General features: G+C 41.3%; 1 protein-coding gene across 4 annotated transcripts in view; it reads left to right on the forward strand.

The window, feature by feature from the left end:
* Positions 1-16,693, forward strand: part of STXBP4 (syntaxin binding protein 4) — a 553,950-nt gene that overhangs the window by 58,418 nt on the left and 478,839 nt on the right. For 2 of the 4 annotated variants that reach the window (XM_086930861.1, XM_086930862.1), the window contains one exon: positions 5,214-5,349. In XM_086930861.1, the coding sequence (XP_086786987.1) occupies positions 5,214-5,349 (136 nt within the window). The remainder of the gene's footprint in view (positions 1-5,213; positions 5,350-16,693) is intronic. The other 2 variants (XM_086930863.1, XM_086930864.1) reach the window with 1 other exon arrangement.

The raw sequence follows: 16,693 nt of genomic DNA on the forward strand, positions 1-16,693 counted from the left end.
CTGAAGCGTGATTCTCTCCGCGCCGAGTCCATATACTCTGTGAGTGTCTCTCTAAATTTAAGTAGGTTGGAAATATCCGGGCGTGAAGCCAATTTCGTCTCTAGAGTTCTGTTTCCAGCTTGCTCAGTGTGTTCGTAATGTCCTTGATTACTCTGACCCCTTAGATATGCAGTATGCCCTAGGTGTAACTTTATTCCGCACAAAAAATAGCGCACCTCTTCACTCAGCTCCTCCTGACAAACCGAGTCTAATAGAATAGGAGCGTGTAGTCTCCAACTATTGCGTGGGGGCAGTAATCTGCCGAGGACAGTGTAAGTTCGACAGGTGCGTGGTCTGAGTAAGTACGAGCCACATATGGCTGGGTCCAGCCCACGGGACATGAACAAATAATCAAGTCGCACCAACGATGCCGCTTGTGCAGTGTAGTGTGTTCCCTCTAGTTTGTGGAGTGAATATGTCTCCAGGCATCAATCAGTTGGTAAGTAGTTAGCGTGTTTTGCAGGACAGTGCGTGCTTTAGTATAGTGATGAGGGGAAGGGTGAGACCTATCAATATCTGGGTTGCGTGCAACATTAAATTCTCCTCCCCAGATTATGTGGTTGGAGCCTATATCAAAGATCTTAGCCCATAATGCGGTATAGCAGTCCGGGGCATCCACATTCGGCCCGTAGCAGCAGACCAAGGTGACTGAGTCAGAACCCAGTGTACCCCAAGCCAGGCAATATCTCCCTTGCGTTTCCCAGGTAGCTCCAGCCAGCTGAAAAGGTGTACGCTTCTTTATGAGTGTTGCCGTTCCCCTCGCATAAGATGAATAAGAGGGAAAGATTCTGTGTTCCGCCCACCTACTTGCGAAAGTGTTGACACTCTGGGGATTAAAATGCGTCTCTTGCAACATAGCTATGTGCACTTGATGCCTTTCTAAATAGGCTAGTACGTGTCGCTTTTTACGCGGATCTTCCAAACCTCTGATGTTCCATGTACCAATATTCAGTTTCTCTGGACCTGTGTCAGCCATGGGCCTATGTGCTTGTCAATGAAGAGGCTCATACCCAAAGGGTGTAGCCCAGCTCATGAATGTGTACATACTGCATAGCCATAACTTGTACCAAAAGCTCAACAATTGAATTGCATGCCATCCATGTTAAGCTATGAAAAAAAGCAGCCTGCTTTGTGAAGAACACGTGTAAACTAAAACATTCCCCCCATGATCCCCCCACCCACTGAAGCAGCCCCACTTAACAGAAATAATCGCCCACCCCCCTCCCTTTCTCCAATTGAAAACAAACAAAAAAGAGACCAAACACACACTGCACAAGCCATACAGTGAACAACAGTAGGGGAATTCCCATGGGGGTATCCCTAGGTGACAGCACATGTACACCCCGCTCGGAGAGTCCACTGCAGGTGGAAGGGCTGGACTCTGAGGAGCCGAGGCTGCCCAGCGTGCATGGGAAAGAGCTCAGAGTGACCAGTCAGCGGAACAATTTACGTGATTAATACCATAATTCTAGCTGTCTAGCTATCGTAATCTTCTCATTTCGCCTTTCAGAAAGCAATGATAAGCAGTACAATAGTTACTGTGAGTCATCTTCTGCTCCCATTTATGAGGACTGCTGCGATGACGACAAAGTTCCATTATTGCAACTCGTGCATTTCAAGTGTTTGAGGAACTCTTCTCCTTGTTGTGGCTTGATGAAAAACCGCAGTTTACACTGGTGCGTGACCCTGAAGCGTGCAGGGTACAACAGCGCATAATCATTTTGGGCAAGCCGCAGTTTATTCTTAACTTCCGTGAACTTGCGTCTCTCCTCTTGGACCGTAGGGGTAAAGTCCGGGTAAATGGAGAATGTATTGCCATCATAGGTCAGTTGTTTATTTCTCGCTACACGGAGTGCAACGTCTCGATCCCTATAGTTTAAAAGACTCACTATGATGGGACGCAGTGTGCTGCCAGGGGGCTGGCGCGGCCCCAGGGTGCGATGTGCACGTTCTATTATGAACTGGTTGGAGAAAGCTTCCGCTCCAACTGAGCATAAGAACAATTATTCCAAGTACTCCTCCATCTTCCCTGTGTTGATTGACTCCGGAATTCCTAGGATATGACTATTATTACGCCGACTTCGTGCTTCTAAGTCCTTCTTCTTTGGAGCGACGAGTTTCAGAAGTTTATCCATATGGGCGACTTGTGTTGTGACCTGAGTTGTTGCATTCTCAGTATCCGAGATGCTCCTCTCTGTCTCCTTTATGCGGTCCTCATGCTTCTCCAGTTTGTGCGCAATGGCGTCCATACGTGATGACCTTGTCCACGATGGTAGCGAACCCCTGTCGAACCTCCTGAAGAATACTCTGCACATCAGTAGTTTGCGCGGTCACACCGCCCTGGGCCTCATTTCTGTTGTCCAGGTCCTGGTTCTCCTGCAGGCTCTGAGCACTCCGCTTTGCCGCTTCAAAGTTCAGTTTGGGTTGACGGGTATCTGGTTTGCCCATGGTGCCCTGGTTTCACAGCACGCCCGTTTATCCTCTATGCCTCTACATGTGTCTCACGATGAAAGGAGACGATGCACACAGCAACTAGTAGGGGCCAGTCGTAGGTGGAGGAGTGATGCAGAGGGTGTATCAAAGCGCCTGCCACCTGCGTGCTCAGTCTGCCAGGCGATCGCGGTTCCCCCAGTGTGCCAGCAGTGAGCAGCCCAGATCAATCAGGCCTTTCGGCTCCAGTTGTTACGCATCCTCCCAGGGGGAGTCAAGCCAGTCTGGCGGGTTCAAAAAGGGGGCAGTGGGTTATAGTGCACCAATACCTCAGGGCATCAGCTCATCAAGACGCCAGGAGAGTCACTTGAGGCGACCTCCACACATATGGCCAGCAATTTGGGAAGAGGATCCAAAGCGCCACCTATAATGTTGGTAATTTCACCTTTGCCATCGCCTTCACCCTCACGAACAGCACCACTGCATCAGCAGCAATACAACGCGCAGAAAAGTATGAAACTGTGCACCCTGACTCAATTTGGCGCCAGTCCGGGGTGTGTCCTGCGTCCCCAAATTGTCAAGGGAGGGGCATTGCCACAGTCACAGCCCCACTCTCCGCACCCCCAACAACTGCAATGTGGCTCACCGTGAAATGAAGGGGCAGGTCCTCGGGACGCTCTGCCACCAGATTGCACACAAGTCACACCACCGCTGCAGCGGCAAGGGAGGCCGGGTCTAGGCCGGGGGCGTGATGGGCCAAGGCAGCGGGAGCGGTGCAGTCACTACAGCGGGCCCCGGTCATCCAAATGCACACCGGGGTGGGAGAGGCGAAACCGCGCACTGTCCAGCGCATATTCACAAAGACACCTGGCAGGTAAAGTAGCGCAACCGATCCGGGAGCTCTCCGAGCGCTGCTACAAATTACAGGATAGTTATGGTGGCGAGTGTCCAAACGCCAAAGTGCTCCGGGCGCCCACGGCACAGGTCATGCAGCGCCGCTCACCTCCCTCCTCCGTCGTCGCGGCAACCACAGCACTTCACAGGCAACAAGTAGGTAGGGCCCACCTCATTCGCGCGCAGCCATCAATTGTGAGGATCGGGGCGTCTTCTCCAGTTCCTCCGCCTAGTCCGCGTCACAAGGCCTGCGCGCCTCGTGTAAAGCAGCAGACTTTCGTAGCTCTGAAGGCCGAGTCAGGGCACCATACCGCTCCGTCCCTTATTCCGGCCGGATCTTCACAGAGTTACAGCAGGAGCAGGAGTGGCCCAAATCAGCTGATTTTTTTCAGTGAGTCCCCATCGAGTCTATAGCTTCATCAGGCTACAGTTTTAAAAAGCCAGCAGGACATCTGAGCAGGATAAATGAAGGATATTCACGTAGGGCTGCAGGAGCCTCACGACAGTGCGGCCATTGTGTGTGTGCGCGCCACCTAGCGGCCCCCTGGTCAACATCTGTGCCTTCTATCGATCCATCAACCTGGATGCTCCCCTGAAAACACAGAGATCCCTGCCTGCATTTTGAAGCTCTCTAATTGTGGTGGGAAGTCCTCTATCAGGAGAGTGGAAGCCATGACCTCCACTCACCTGGGGAGCCATCAGCCATCTCACCAGATCTAAGAGAGGCTCTGAGTTTGAGTATGATCACGCGTGCCATACAGTGTCTAAGTTCCAACTCTGTACGGTTACCAGGAGTGAGCATTGACTTCTCTCCCTGTCCTTCCAGAGGCAAGGCATTATCTTTATTCATTTGGAGTAGAATAGTACCTGGGGCACTAGGTGAACAACAGAGCCCACAACGGATACCTCACAAAATGTATCACAGACCTCCTTCCTCACTCTTCTTTCCTTCCCAGGCATGCTTTACAAGTCTGCCAATTACTAGTCGATACATGGGCTTTTCACCAATCTGGTATAAGAAAGTTTGCAGTCTAAAATTGCATTCTACATTAATGATCCCAATGGTTTAGTATCACCTCTTGGCTTTTTTTTGTAAAGAGAACGTTTCTGTCAGCCATTCTTTCACCAGACCCATGGGTCCGTGGTCCATTAGAAACGCGTTGTTACAAGGGGTAGTGAAGGGATCCAGTTAAATATATGCCTGACCTATTTTCTGTACGCATTGCGGATTATATGCCAGTTTGACATTGGATGTTAAACTGACCAGCTTTAGCTCCGACTTTTCCCTGTTTGTTGCCTGATTCTAGAATCTTCTAGCTACTTCCTTAAGTGCTACTCATATCGGCCACAGAGGACTAACAGTGTTAATGCTCCGATGCTGCAAGCTGGCAGTACTGGTCAGTATCTCTGTGGCCCCTGAACAGCATGGACATCTGAGGCACTTTCGCCTCTGGTAAGCTGTCTATTTATTATAGTGCTAAATAAATGGCTTACTGGCATGCCAACATTTGCCTCTGAGTCGCAGAACATATGTTTGTACATATTTTATTCTAAACGATGTGTATTTAATATGAGATTAGCTGTTACCAACCGACTCCTTTCACTCCCCCTTTCTGATCCGGTTATAAAACGTCTGGTTTAGAATGGAAGGAATCCTCACTGTGTAACCGAGATTAATGCCTAGACCCCCGAAATCTTCTGTCTCTTACAGATTTCATGTCCAAACGCGTCTTGCTTCAGATGTAGTCACTAGTTAAGGATTGGCATGCTGTCAGACAATTGCACCTTTTGCCATGATTTTCCATTATTTAGAAATTATGACATTGAACTTTCAGTACTTTCCTTTCTAGTAGTGACGATGGTTTTCATACCATCTTGGTGACAAAGGGAACCAGCCTCGGACTGAGCATCATGGGCGGCGTGAACAGATCAGAAGGACCGTTAGTGTATGTTCAGGAAGTTATCCCTGGACAAGACTGTCACAAGGTAAAGTCCATTTATCTTTATTGATTCAGGTTTACGCTCTTCATTACTTTAGACTCATAATGACATTTTAAGACTTCATAATAGTAAAACTCGACAATGTTAACATATATACATGGGTGTGACTAAATAGTGTTAACAATCGTCTGTTTACAATTTGTTCCAAGAATGTTTTTCTGACAGTACAAATTCTGCCAGGGAACATCTTAGACACTGAATATCATAATCGAGGGCACAATAGCTGGGTGGGATGGGCAGCCTCTCCCGTGGAATAATACATTCATATGCACGGGAGATTGCGAGTTAGCATTGGCACAGTAGAACGTCATACATAATTCACATTTACAGAGCATGAAATTTGTATTGCGGAGTAACTTGCAAAGTCCATTTTGTGTGGTCAATGCTTGTGTAAGATCAAGTGAGAGGAACATGTTTGAGAAATGTTTTCTCATGTTGTGAAAAGGTTTCACTGGGATGTTGTAACCTAATTTTTTAAATTTCATTCTTCTAGTTTTTAGTTGTAGTGTAATAATTTTATAATTTTGCGGTTGTATGATGGAACAACACAGGGAAATACTCTGCGTGCCTTTACCACGCATTTGTACCCTGCATGTTTTTTTTAGCTCGCATATGTTTTTACAATGTATGCCTTTACCACGATTTGGAGTAAAAACGCGTCATGGCGGACTGTCTGGTCGAAATATAAAGCACAACTGATTGGCACTTAATTCTGGGTCCACTTTTCATCTTTTTTGCCCAGGAGAGGCAGATACAAGCGGCGATTTGTGTATATATATATATATATATATATATATTCACTGAAAAAACCATAGGTTATAGACCATATATAGTTAGGGATTAGCATTTACAAAACCAAGAAAATTAATTGAAAAAACCATTGGTTATAGACCATATATAGTTAGGAATTAGCATTTACAAAACCTTAATTTACTCGCACAAAACCATAGATATTCGAATATATAGTTAGTTGCAATAACTATATATCGCGCACCCGCAATCCACTGCTGATGATGTCACATATTACATCATTCATGACATGGTCAGTGACATCACTGATGACATCTCAAATGACATCACTGATGACATCACTGATGACAACATCCAGTGACTGTATGTTTCTGTAAAGTTTAAATATGTCTTACATATTGAAGAATGAGTGGATGTATAAGTGTCTGGATGAAGGATTTAGTAGGTGCGTGACTGACTGAGTGAGTGAATAAATGTGTCTTACTGAATGCATGGATTAGTGACTAAACTGTCTGAAAGTGTGCATCAATATGTCTGTTGTTGTGCAAACTGCTGCATGGTTTGATCAGTAGCTATATGAGTGGCTATATGGGTTATTGATTGGTTGCCCAAGTATTTGTATGGAAGACTGAGTGTGTGTGTGGCTGGCTGGGAGGTGTGTGACTCTGTGCACATCAATGTGTACTTGTATCAGTAATTGTATAAGAGAGTAAGTATGTATTAGTATATGTTTGAATAAATAAGGTGTTCTGTGTTTAACTGTATAGATGAGGAAATCGAAGTGTGATTGATTATTTACAGGACTGACTAGGTGTGTGAGTAACTCTATGGATGAGTGGCAGTGTTTGAGTGTCTGCATAGGTGTATGAGTGCATATGATAGTGTTGTAATAATGAGTGACTGTATGTATGAGTGATTGTATGGGTGAATGAGTGAATGTGTGTGTAGACGTAGGAATCAGTGAGTGCGTATGTAGTAACTGGTATTGGTGTGTCAATGGTTCAAAAAATGAAACTCTGTATTTAACACTGGGTGTAACAGAGGTTATTTTAGAGTGTGAGGAGGTGCATTGTATTATCACATCAATTATATCATCAGTGACGTGATTATTGATGTCATTTGAGATGTCATCAGTGATGTCACTGACCATGTCATGAATGATGTAATATGTGACATCATCAGCAGTGGATTGCGGGTGCGCGATATATAGTTATTGCAACTAACTATATATTCGAATTTCTATGGTTTTGTGCGAGTAAATTAAGGTTTTGTAAATGCTAATTCCTAACTATATATGGTCTATAACCAATGGTTTTTTCAGTGAATTTCATTGGTTTTTAAAAGCTAATATCTATAGCTGTAACATATATTTTTATTCTAATTCACAAATATTTTTTATATATATTTGTATTATATTTTTTTAATTCAATTTATATTATAGTTTAAATTATTTTTTCTTGTTTCGTTGCCGGTCCGCGAATCGGTAAACGTTCCGTTAGTGCAAATACCGCGTTAGAAAGGCACATCGTGACGCGTCCCGTAAACGCAACGTATCGCGTTTCTACGTAATGCCCCTTATGACGTGCAGCGTTAGCGCACCCGGAAGCGTTCTGGAACGCGAACAAAGGCGCGAAACGTAAAGCCCCGGAATCGATCCAAGGCGCGGTGCGGAACGCGGAACGTAAGCATAACAGGTCATGTGACTAGTTAATAAAACTTTTCATTGGTTGATTTTACTTTTAGTTTCCTAATGATGGAACGCTTGATCATATGACGTAAAACAAACACTTTTCATTGGTTTAGAACATTTTGTTTTCTCAAATGATGAAAGTCCCACCTTTTTTCCTCACTCCGACTTTCATTTATATGAGAGAAAGACCTGTTTTTGTTTGATAAGACATGGCATTTCTATTAGCTGCAGCTGGTGGATCTCCACCACCTCCACCACCACCAAAGAAGAGAGGACCGACTAGCCAGGTCATCTTCGACCAGGAAGAAGAAGAAGAGGAAGACGAGGAACAGGAGCAAGGGACAAGTGGCTTTCTGAAAGAAATGCCAAGAACGTCCCGTGTGAAAGTGAATTTTATCTGGCAATTTTTTTCTTTTCCTTCTCATGAAAAGAAAGTTAATGCTAGGTACGTTACCTGCGTCATCTGCAAAAAAACACTCTCAAGAGGGACCGAAAAAAAATATAGCTTTGGTAATTATACCATGCATCGGCACATGGAGACTTGGCACCCTCTTAATTATTCCAAAGCGCAATTTCGAGATTTGGTGGAAAACCCCCGACCGGCAAAAACATCCACCAATGACTTTACAATAAGTGAGTCAGAGGCAAGGGAAACGGTTCCAAATCTGCAAAAGAACTTTGGGCAGATGAGATTGACTTGTGTACAGTGTGGAAAATTAATTTCATGCGGAGAAATGAGTATTACTTTAATAAATAGATCATTTGAAAATCATCAATGTCTAAAACGTCCTAGAAAGTAATTTTTTTTTTGTTGCTCCTGTTGAGCCCTTTGAAGTAAATAATTTTTGTTTCTCCTTCCTCAAAAAAATTCAAAAAAAATATAAAACATCAAAAATAATAAAAAAAAAGTTCTTTTCAGAACTACCTTCCCTTTTCAAAAAAAATAGCTAGAATGTTTAGCACTCTAGCATCCTCTATTTCTATTGATACGCTTCCCGGTTAGCGTTCGAGTACGCGAACCGGGAGCGAAGTAAAAAAAATATTTAAAAAAAAAAGACGAATTAATAAATAGAGAGTAATGTGAAAAGAAAGAAAAATAGAGCGAGTAACACACAGTTACTGTAGAAAGAGGGACTGATAAAAGAAGTGAAAAGAGTAGTATAAATAAGTAATAGAAAAAGAAATGAAGGAAGTAGCAAAGACAGGAAACTAAGGGTTAAAAAAAAGAAGCAGAGGAACTAATAAAAGTTAAATCTGATAGACATGTAACGTAAAAAGTACTAAACGCTTACCTTATAATTGTCATTACCGTACTGTATTGTCATTTTCATACTTTTTATCTGTGTAAGAAAGAACAAAAAAATTTAAATTAATACAAGATGGTAAAAAAGAGTGAGCATAAGACAAAATGAATGTTAAATGTTAAATGTGGTATACTAGTAAAGCGTACAGCTGACCCAGCAAAGAAGCGTCCCGGCACTGTATTTTGCTGGGGAACCCATCCTGGCTTTCCCTGTGAGATAAACCCTCCTGAGCATCCCCAAGGTGATGCCAGGCATCCCCGGCGCTGATGGGGCTGTTAGTTGAGATTAAGCAAGCTATTACCCAAAGTTGCTGAGTGGGACCCATGGTTGGAGTAGGCACCGAAGCAAAAATTATCGAGTCCGCTGACCAAGGCCCAAGATCCTGCCACGTCAGGAATTGAACCCTGGTCCCAGGCCGACCTCTGCTTCTGGGTCTACCGCCTCTAATCAGTGAGCCACACCAATCCATATACATATTACAAAATCACAATTCAAAGTAGAAAATTAATTAAACATATTTAATGGTTTATTTTTGCTGTTATCAGAAAAAATCAAATTTCACTGAAAACAGTGAGTTGAAGGTATTCATCATATAACAGCGGGGAAAAAAAAACACAATCAAAATGATTGTGTTTAAAAAACCCAAATAATATAAATAAGCAGAAATAGGAACTTCTCCAAAGTAACTTACTTTCTATGACGTCAAAGGATATCCTATGAACAGCTTATACTCAGTTGTGCTGTTACTATTTTCTGCCCGCCACTTTCTGAAAGATAAACTCAATTGTTTTAAGAAAACTGAGACATACAAAGCAATTTGACACAGCACACTAAATTACAGCAACACCTAGAATCATTGTAGTCCAATTACCTACCCTAAATCCTGACTTCAAAAATCAAGTTAAAAGGCAACAATGCTTCATACTCAATTAGTAATGTTTGCTGAAAGAATAGCCATTTTTAAAATTTTAAATAAGCTGTGTAATATCCAGATGTTGTCAAAGGACCAGCATATTATGTAATAACTGCAGTTGCAAATGTTCTTCCTGAAATCGATGACTGTGTAGCAAAAACATTTTTAATTAGACTGGACAACTTATTTTCTTCTAGTTTATGTAGTTGAAATTGTAAAATGACATTTCATCCATAAGTTTTCAAAAATAATGTGGACAGCATTGCAGACTTACATTTCCTCTACTCCTTTTTTTGATCTGCTGCTTGACTTTGCTTATAAAAACAAATAGTTTTCGCTCTGTACTACAATTATCCACAAGGCCATATATAGTAGGAGCCATTAGAACCTCTGTAAATTCCTCTAAACAAATCCCAACCTTCCTTTCCTAAAATTTTGGTTGTAAGAACACCAGGTAAGAATTTTGAAGGTGGAAAGGCAATCCTTTTTTTAAAAGTTAAAACAGAATCATTGCAGAATGACCATCCGTTTCCAGATTTCAAATAAGCTGTGTAATGTCCTGAATTAGTTGAAGGACTGTTATGATATATAATTGCAGTAGTTTTAAAAGTCCTTCCTGATATTGACAACTGCGAAGCCACAAAATTATTAATTAAAGTTGTCAATTTAGTTCCATCAGGCCTACATCGTTGGAACATTAAAATGACATACTGGCCATAACTTCGTAAAATTAACGTGGACAGCATTCCAGACTTACATTGGCTGCACTCCATGTTTTGATCGGCTGCATTTAACAGAAAACTGCGGGTTTTGAAAAGACTTTGAATGTGTCTAACAGAAAACGAATTTCAGACACACTTTCTACTCTCGTTTTATCAGCACTACATTTCTCTAACACAGAATTCAACAAACAGCATAAACTTTGTTCCGAATTGATCACAATCTGTTCTTTGAAAGTCTCTAGTGAAAAGAGAACATTAACAACTACATTAGCATAGCAGTTGACACCAGAACTATTTTCAAATTTAAAACCAACAACATTTTCAACAGAATTCATTTTATTCCTGCTTCCACTTTTGGGTTCATCGACTTTTGCTCTTTTTGCTACAACCTCCCTACTATTACTGATATTTATTCATTTCCGGCCTACCACACGTTTCTCAATCAAAGGATATTGAGGCAAATGTGGCGCATACTCTCTTCTTAACCTATTGTATTCCTTAACACAATCTAGATCTGCACAAATGTTTGTGACATCACAGTCAATCAAGTACAAACCCGATAAAGTTTTGACTCGTGACAATGCTACATAAGCCATACCCTCTTTGAATACAGAACTGCCAATATTCACTAAAGCAGTGTCTACACTTAAACCTTGCGATTTATGAATTGTCACCGCATATGCCAAGCAAACAGGAAACTGCTTACGGCGAACATATTAGTCTTTAACAAGCAAAAACCTAGCAGAGCAACGACCAATTAGCTGTACTTCCTCAATGCCATCAAATTTAATTTTTAAAAATTCAATTCCATCTCTATTTCTGTATTTCTCAAAATCAACAACATTACCCATTGATCCATTTACCAGACCTCTTTCAACATGTAAATTCCTTCTCAAAATGATTCGGCAATTTAAGCACACATTCAAAGTCTTTTCAAAACCCGCAGTTTTAGATATAGTCTTCTCTAATGAATCCAATTTAGATTTCAAATTCTCTGACAAAATAATTGTTGCTACCATATGCTCTATTTTGTCAATAGCTTCAAGTTTTACAATCTCTCTTGTTTTTCTAAATTCAACATTTTGTTGTTGAAGATGGAACATTCTGCAAGAGTTGGCATCAAACATATTCCAGATTTCTTCACAGTAATTTTCTGAAAAATATCCTCTGGCAAAACGTCTTCTTCTGGATATAAATTTGACAGTAAGCGTGCATGTAAAGCTTGTTTACCACGCTCAGTCACTCTCCCGATTCTAATATCTTGTAGAATATTCTTGTAATCTTCGTCCTTCGCCTGACGCATATTTTCACGCAGCTCAGCATAACTGAAGTTTAACCATATGTTAACGTTGCCAATGCTCCCTAGGCACTTCTTGGTATCTTCATGTGTAAGCAGTTTAAACACTGGTTGTCCTTTCACTGGTGTCAGCTGCAGAAGATCACCAAAAACAATGATGTGTTTGCCACCGAATAACACATCATACTCTGTTTTAAGAACTTCCTGCATTCTTAAATGCACAAAAGCAAGCATGAGATTGGAAACCATGCTTACTTCGTCAATGATAAGAAGCTTCATCTTCTTCAAAACTCGAGATACTTCACAACAAGCATCTCCAGATAACTTATGGTATTGTAATTTGTTATCATGCTCCACTGGCAACATCAGTAACCGATGCAAAGTAATCCCTTTAATGTTATGAGCTGCCAGTCCAGTTGGAGCGGTCACAACACAAGACAGTGATGAATCAGTCCTTTTCTGCATATAACATGAAATTGCTTTAATAAGGAAACTTTTTCCAGTTCCTGCTTCTCCACTCACATACAGTCGGACAGGCTTCAACGACGTACATGAGCACTCTTTCTTCTCATGACTTAATCCATGCTCAATTTGGTTGGTAACTTCGACATATATTTTCCTCTGCTCAACATTAAGTTGTCTTTCCAATTCTTCTAAGTTAACCGCATCCTTCTGAGCATGTGCCATGGCTCTTTCCACTTCAATCATGGCAGTGGCAGCTTCATTTTCAATAACTGGTTCTCCTAGTGGATCCTGACTCAATGAAACAGAACTCTGACTGTCCTGAGAACTGTCTCTAGCAATCTCGGCTGCAATTGTTGCTTCCTGCTCAATTTCTGCATTCAACATTTGTAGATATTTTGGAAAAACAGGACATTCTATGGACTCTTCGGCTGCATTGAAAGAGTCTTCGTAACAGAGGAAATCCCCAAGCAGTTCCTCTTCTACACGCCAAGGCTTGAAAAGTTGCAAAAGAGCTAAATAGAAAAACTCTTTTCTTTCGGGAGATTCGCAATCCAATTTTCGATGATTTATCAATTGACATTTTTTTTGCTTGACCAGACATCCCTCACTTCCAATTACAGCATACACACCTTTATCAATATCTTCTTTGATGTTCCTCTTGAAAACGTAATTTTGAAGAACTTCATACAGACAAGCATTCTCCAGGTGACTGCTTCTATTTGGATAATATGTATCCAACATGTTGCTCTTCAAAATATCTGTACTGTTTGGCTCCTTCTCCGCCAAATACTCAATTTCCCGTACAGGTTTCAGAACTCGATTACGCGTTGCAGCAAGACCAAGACTCGCCTAAATGATACTCCTAGATTTGGCATAGAGACTTGCTGAAGATAACCGGTCAGAACATTCGTAAGCTCCAATTTCTCGATGCGACAACATCTTCAGACTGAAACTGTACAACTTCTTACTGAGGCTCTTTTCATGGGAAATATCCTCCCACATATCCTTCAGTTCTGTCTTTTCTTTTTTAGTGATGTAAGACGTCACATACCGAGCCACAGCCATACAGTTGTCAGCCACAAACTGTATATCCATGTTAGCATTCCACATGGACAAAATCACTGGGTTGTAGTCGTTGATGTACTTGGACTTTTCGTTTCTTTTCAAATTGTATGTGTTTTTGGGTGATTTCCTCGTTACATTATGTCGCAGCGATGACATCAAATTGTTAACTCTTCCTTTTGATAACACTGACCGTGGAAATGCAAAACGACATTTGGTGTAGTTTTTGTCCTTGTTTCTGAATTTACGACGACAGTACTTTCCACAACGATGGCTTTGAAACCGTAAAACTTGTTCTCTTAGACTTTTGTCTTCATTTGTCTTTGTAACAGCACATGTAGCATACTGTTCTATGAAACTCATCACTAAGTCATCCGGATCTGTTCCAAATTTGGGTGCATCTTTGATCCATAGTAGCATATGTATATGAGGAGCACCTCTTGCTTGATACTCCTTTCTCCAAAAGAAATCCAACACCTCTCCAAGAGGTGGATTTTTCTTGTTCGTGATGAAAGACATCATAACTTCAAATCTATGATTGAAGTACCTGCAAACATTCACAGGATCCAAAGAGCACAGTTCTCCGGGTGTCTTAAATTCAATATTTTCAATGTTTCCATTTACCTCTCGTAGAAATTCAAGTAAGTCTTCCCAGCCATACTCAGCACAGCTGAGAGTGAGGAACCATGTGGGAGTTCCTAAGTTCCTCGGCATACATTTTAAGTCACCATGACGGCGGTACCAATACTCATTAGTACCACGCTGACAAGCCATGAGATTAATCAGGTGAGAATCCAAAATACTGTCTTGCACATTGACTTTATCCATAAAGTCCCTTGCCGAGATATTTCGCAGTTGTATACCACTTTTCAAGATGTGGTTCACTGCATAAGACAATCCAGAGAGATCACTTTCAAACAATAGATGAAATAAATAGGGAATGCATTGTCGAAACCTAGGATCTTCTGTATACAATCGTAAAGTCCGGTATTCTGAAGCAGGAATTTGAACAGGTCGCTCATCATAACGTCCTCCTCGACCTGTGGGAAATAACTGTGGGAAACACCGAGCTTCCAAACTTTCCTCCCAAACACTAATAGGACTCCCTTTGGCTTGTTTCATTTGAAACAACTCAATAGCATTCCCCATGACTTCCTTGGAATGCAAAGGATGAACACTATAATGTTCATATATTTCTTCCTTTTTAGAGGCTTCTACTTTCTCAATTTGACCAGGACACAAATCGCTGTCCTCTTCTTCACTTACTTCCTCTTCTGCAACACATACATTCTTGTAGTACTTATTATTTTTTATCAAATACAATGTTGCCTTTTTAACTTTCCTAACATCCACTAAATCTTGCCAGATTTTCTTACTCTTTGTCGGAACACCATTAACTATGATAACCAGAGGTTCCTCTTCCACTTTCTCTACTCCAATTGTATTAATGTTTTTCTTCAAATCCAAAGGCAAATAAACAACCCTTCCCTTTAATCCTCTCTGTAAATCTGATGGAGGCAACTTCCCTGTCTTTGGCTCCATTCGTACAATAGCCTGGAAGGGATGGACACTTTGAATCAAAATAGATTCATAAGTATTTAAATCCTTCAATTCATAAGGAATGTCATCTAATTCCAGATTATTATAAACCGCTCTAGCAGGCATCTGGTTTTGGTTTAATTTGTTATAGCAATAAGTACACATACGTTGGTCTGCTCCCAAATCAAAACAATTTTCTACCATCAAGTATGTGGCAAAATCCTTCCATTCACTATTGTTTTCCATATCACTCTTTGCATATATATCCACTAACTTAGTCTGATTCTTATAATAAGTCAGTCGACAACACACACAAGTGAAATTAGGCCTCTCACTTGATTTCACCATAAACGTGGAAATTTCCTTGTGAAACTTATCTGTACTGAAAATCTGTTCACTGTCTTCCACATTACCATCTTCTAGTGGTTCAATATCAACATTGTTCTCTTTACCAGCAAAATAACAGAACTCAATTTCTTGACAAATATTCTTCACATCTACTTCAGAACCATGCAAAAGAGCTTTGCTTAATTTTTTAAGCATAATTGCTGGACTCTTAGCATAATACAACATTCTAACTAATTTCCTCACTTTATTATGATGCACTGCAAGCATCCTGAAATGATGAAATACACTCTGGCATACTCTCCTAGAAAGACAAGCCAGTGAATGACCACGCAAACCTGTCACTTGTCTCACTCTGCAAGGATCTAATTCTTGCAACAACTTTATTTTTTGCTTTACACTTTTCTTATGAAATGTCCGTATAAAATCACAAAGCAAATTGATAGAATCCTGTCGCACACTGCAAATAGAACTACACTTCCAGGTGTACACTGGTCCCTTAGGACGTCTCCCTAAAACCTCATCACTTAGCGCCTCTTCTGCATCTGCAGACACAAGTATTTATTTTTCAACTGGATGATCATCTTTTACCTCATATGCTCGACCACTGCTGTCAACTGCATGCACCAAAACATTGTCCTGAAAATAACTCTCATCATTAAAAAATGCCTCACTATTTGAACTATGCATCCATTCTCCTAAGAAAACTTCACAAAAATTACTCCGATTAACGTCTCTCTTCCATCTACTATTAGATTTGAAAACATAGATTACCTTGTTTAGTTTCCTAATTCTATTAATAACCAAAAAAAATAACTTTCGCTTGATTTCGAAAGCCTGATCAATAATTTTCTCTACATTTTTCTTTTTCTTATAAAATGACACTTTCTGTTGACCTTTTTTAAATTGTTTTACCAAATTGACAATTACCCTGTTACGGAACATTCGCTTACGAATGTCCCTGAAAATATTTGCCCTTCTACTGCCATGCACAGAGTTATCTCCTGCTCTAGCAGAGAAGTGTGGCTCAATGGTTAGAGCGGCAGACCTTGATGCAGAGCACTGGCCAGGGACCAGGGTTCGATTCCCGCCTCGGCGGGATCGGGCTTAAATTCCTCTGACCGGATATTCTCGCCTCCGTGCCGAATCTAAGCATGGGCCCCACGCTGCAACTCTGGGCAATAGCTTGCTTAGTCTCCACAACGGCCCCCGATACACAAGGGATGCCTGGTTTCACCATGG

This window comes from Lissotriton vulgaris, chromosome 7 (assembly GCF_964263255.1).
Source record: "Lissotriton vulgaris chromosome 7, aLisVul1.2, whole genome shotgun sequence".
Classification (NCBI taxonomy): domain Eukaryota; kingdom Metazoa; phylum Chordata; class Amphibia; order Caudata; family Salamandridae; genus Lissotriton; species Lissotriton vulgaris.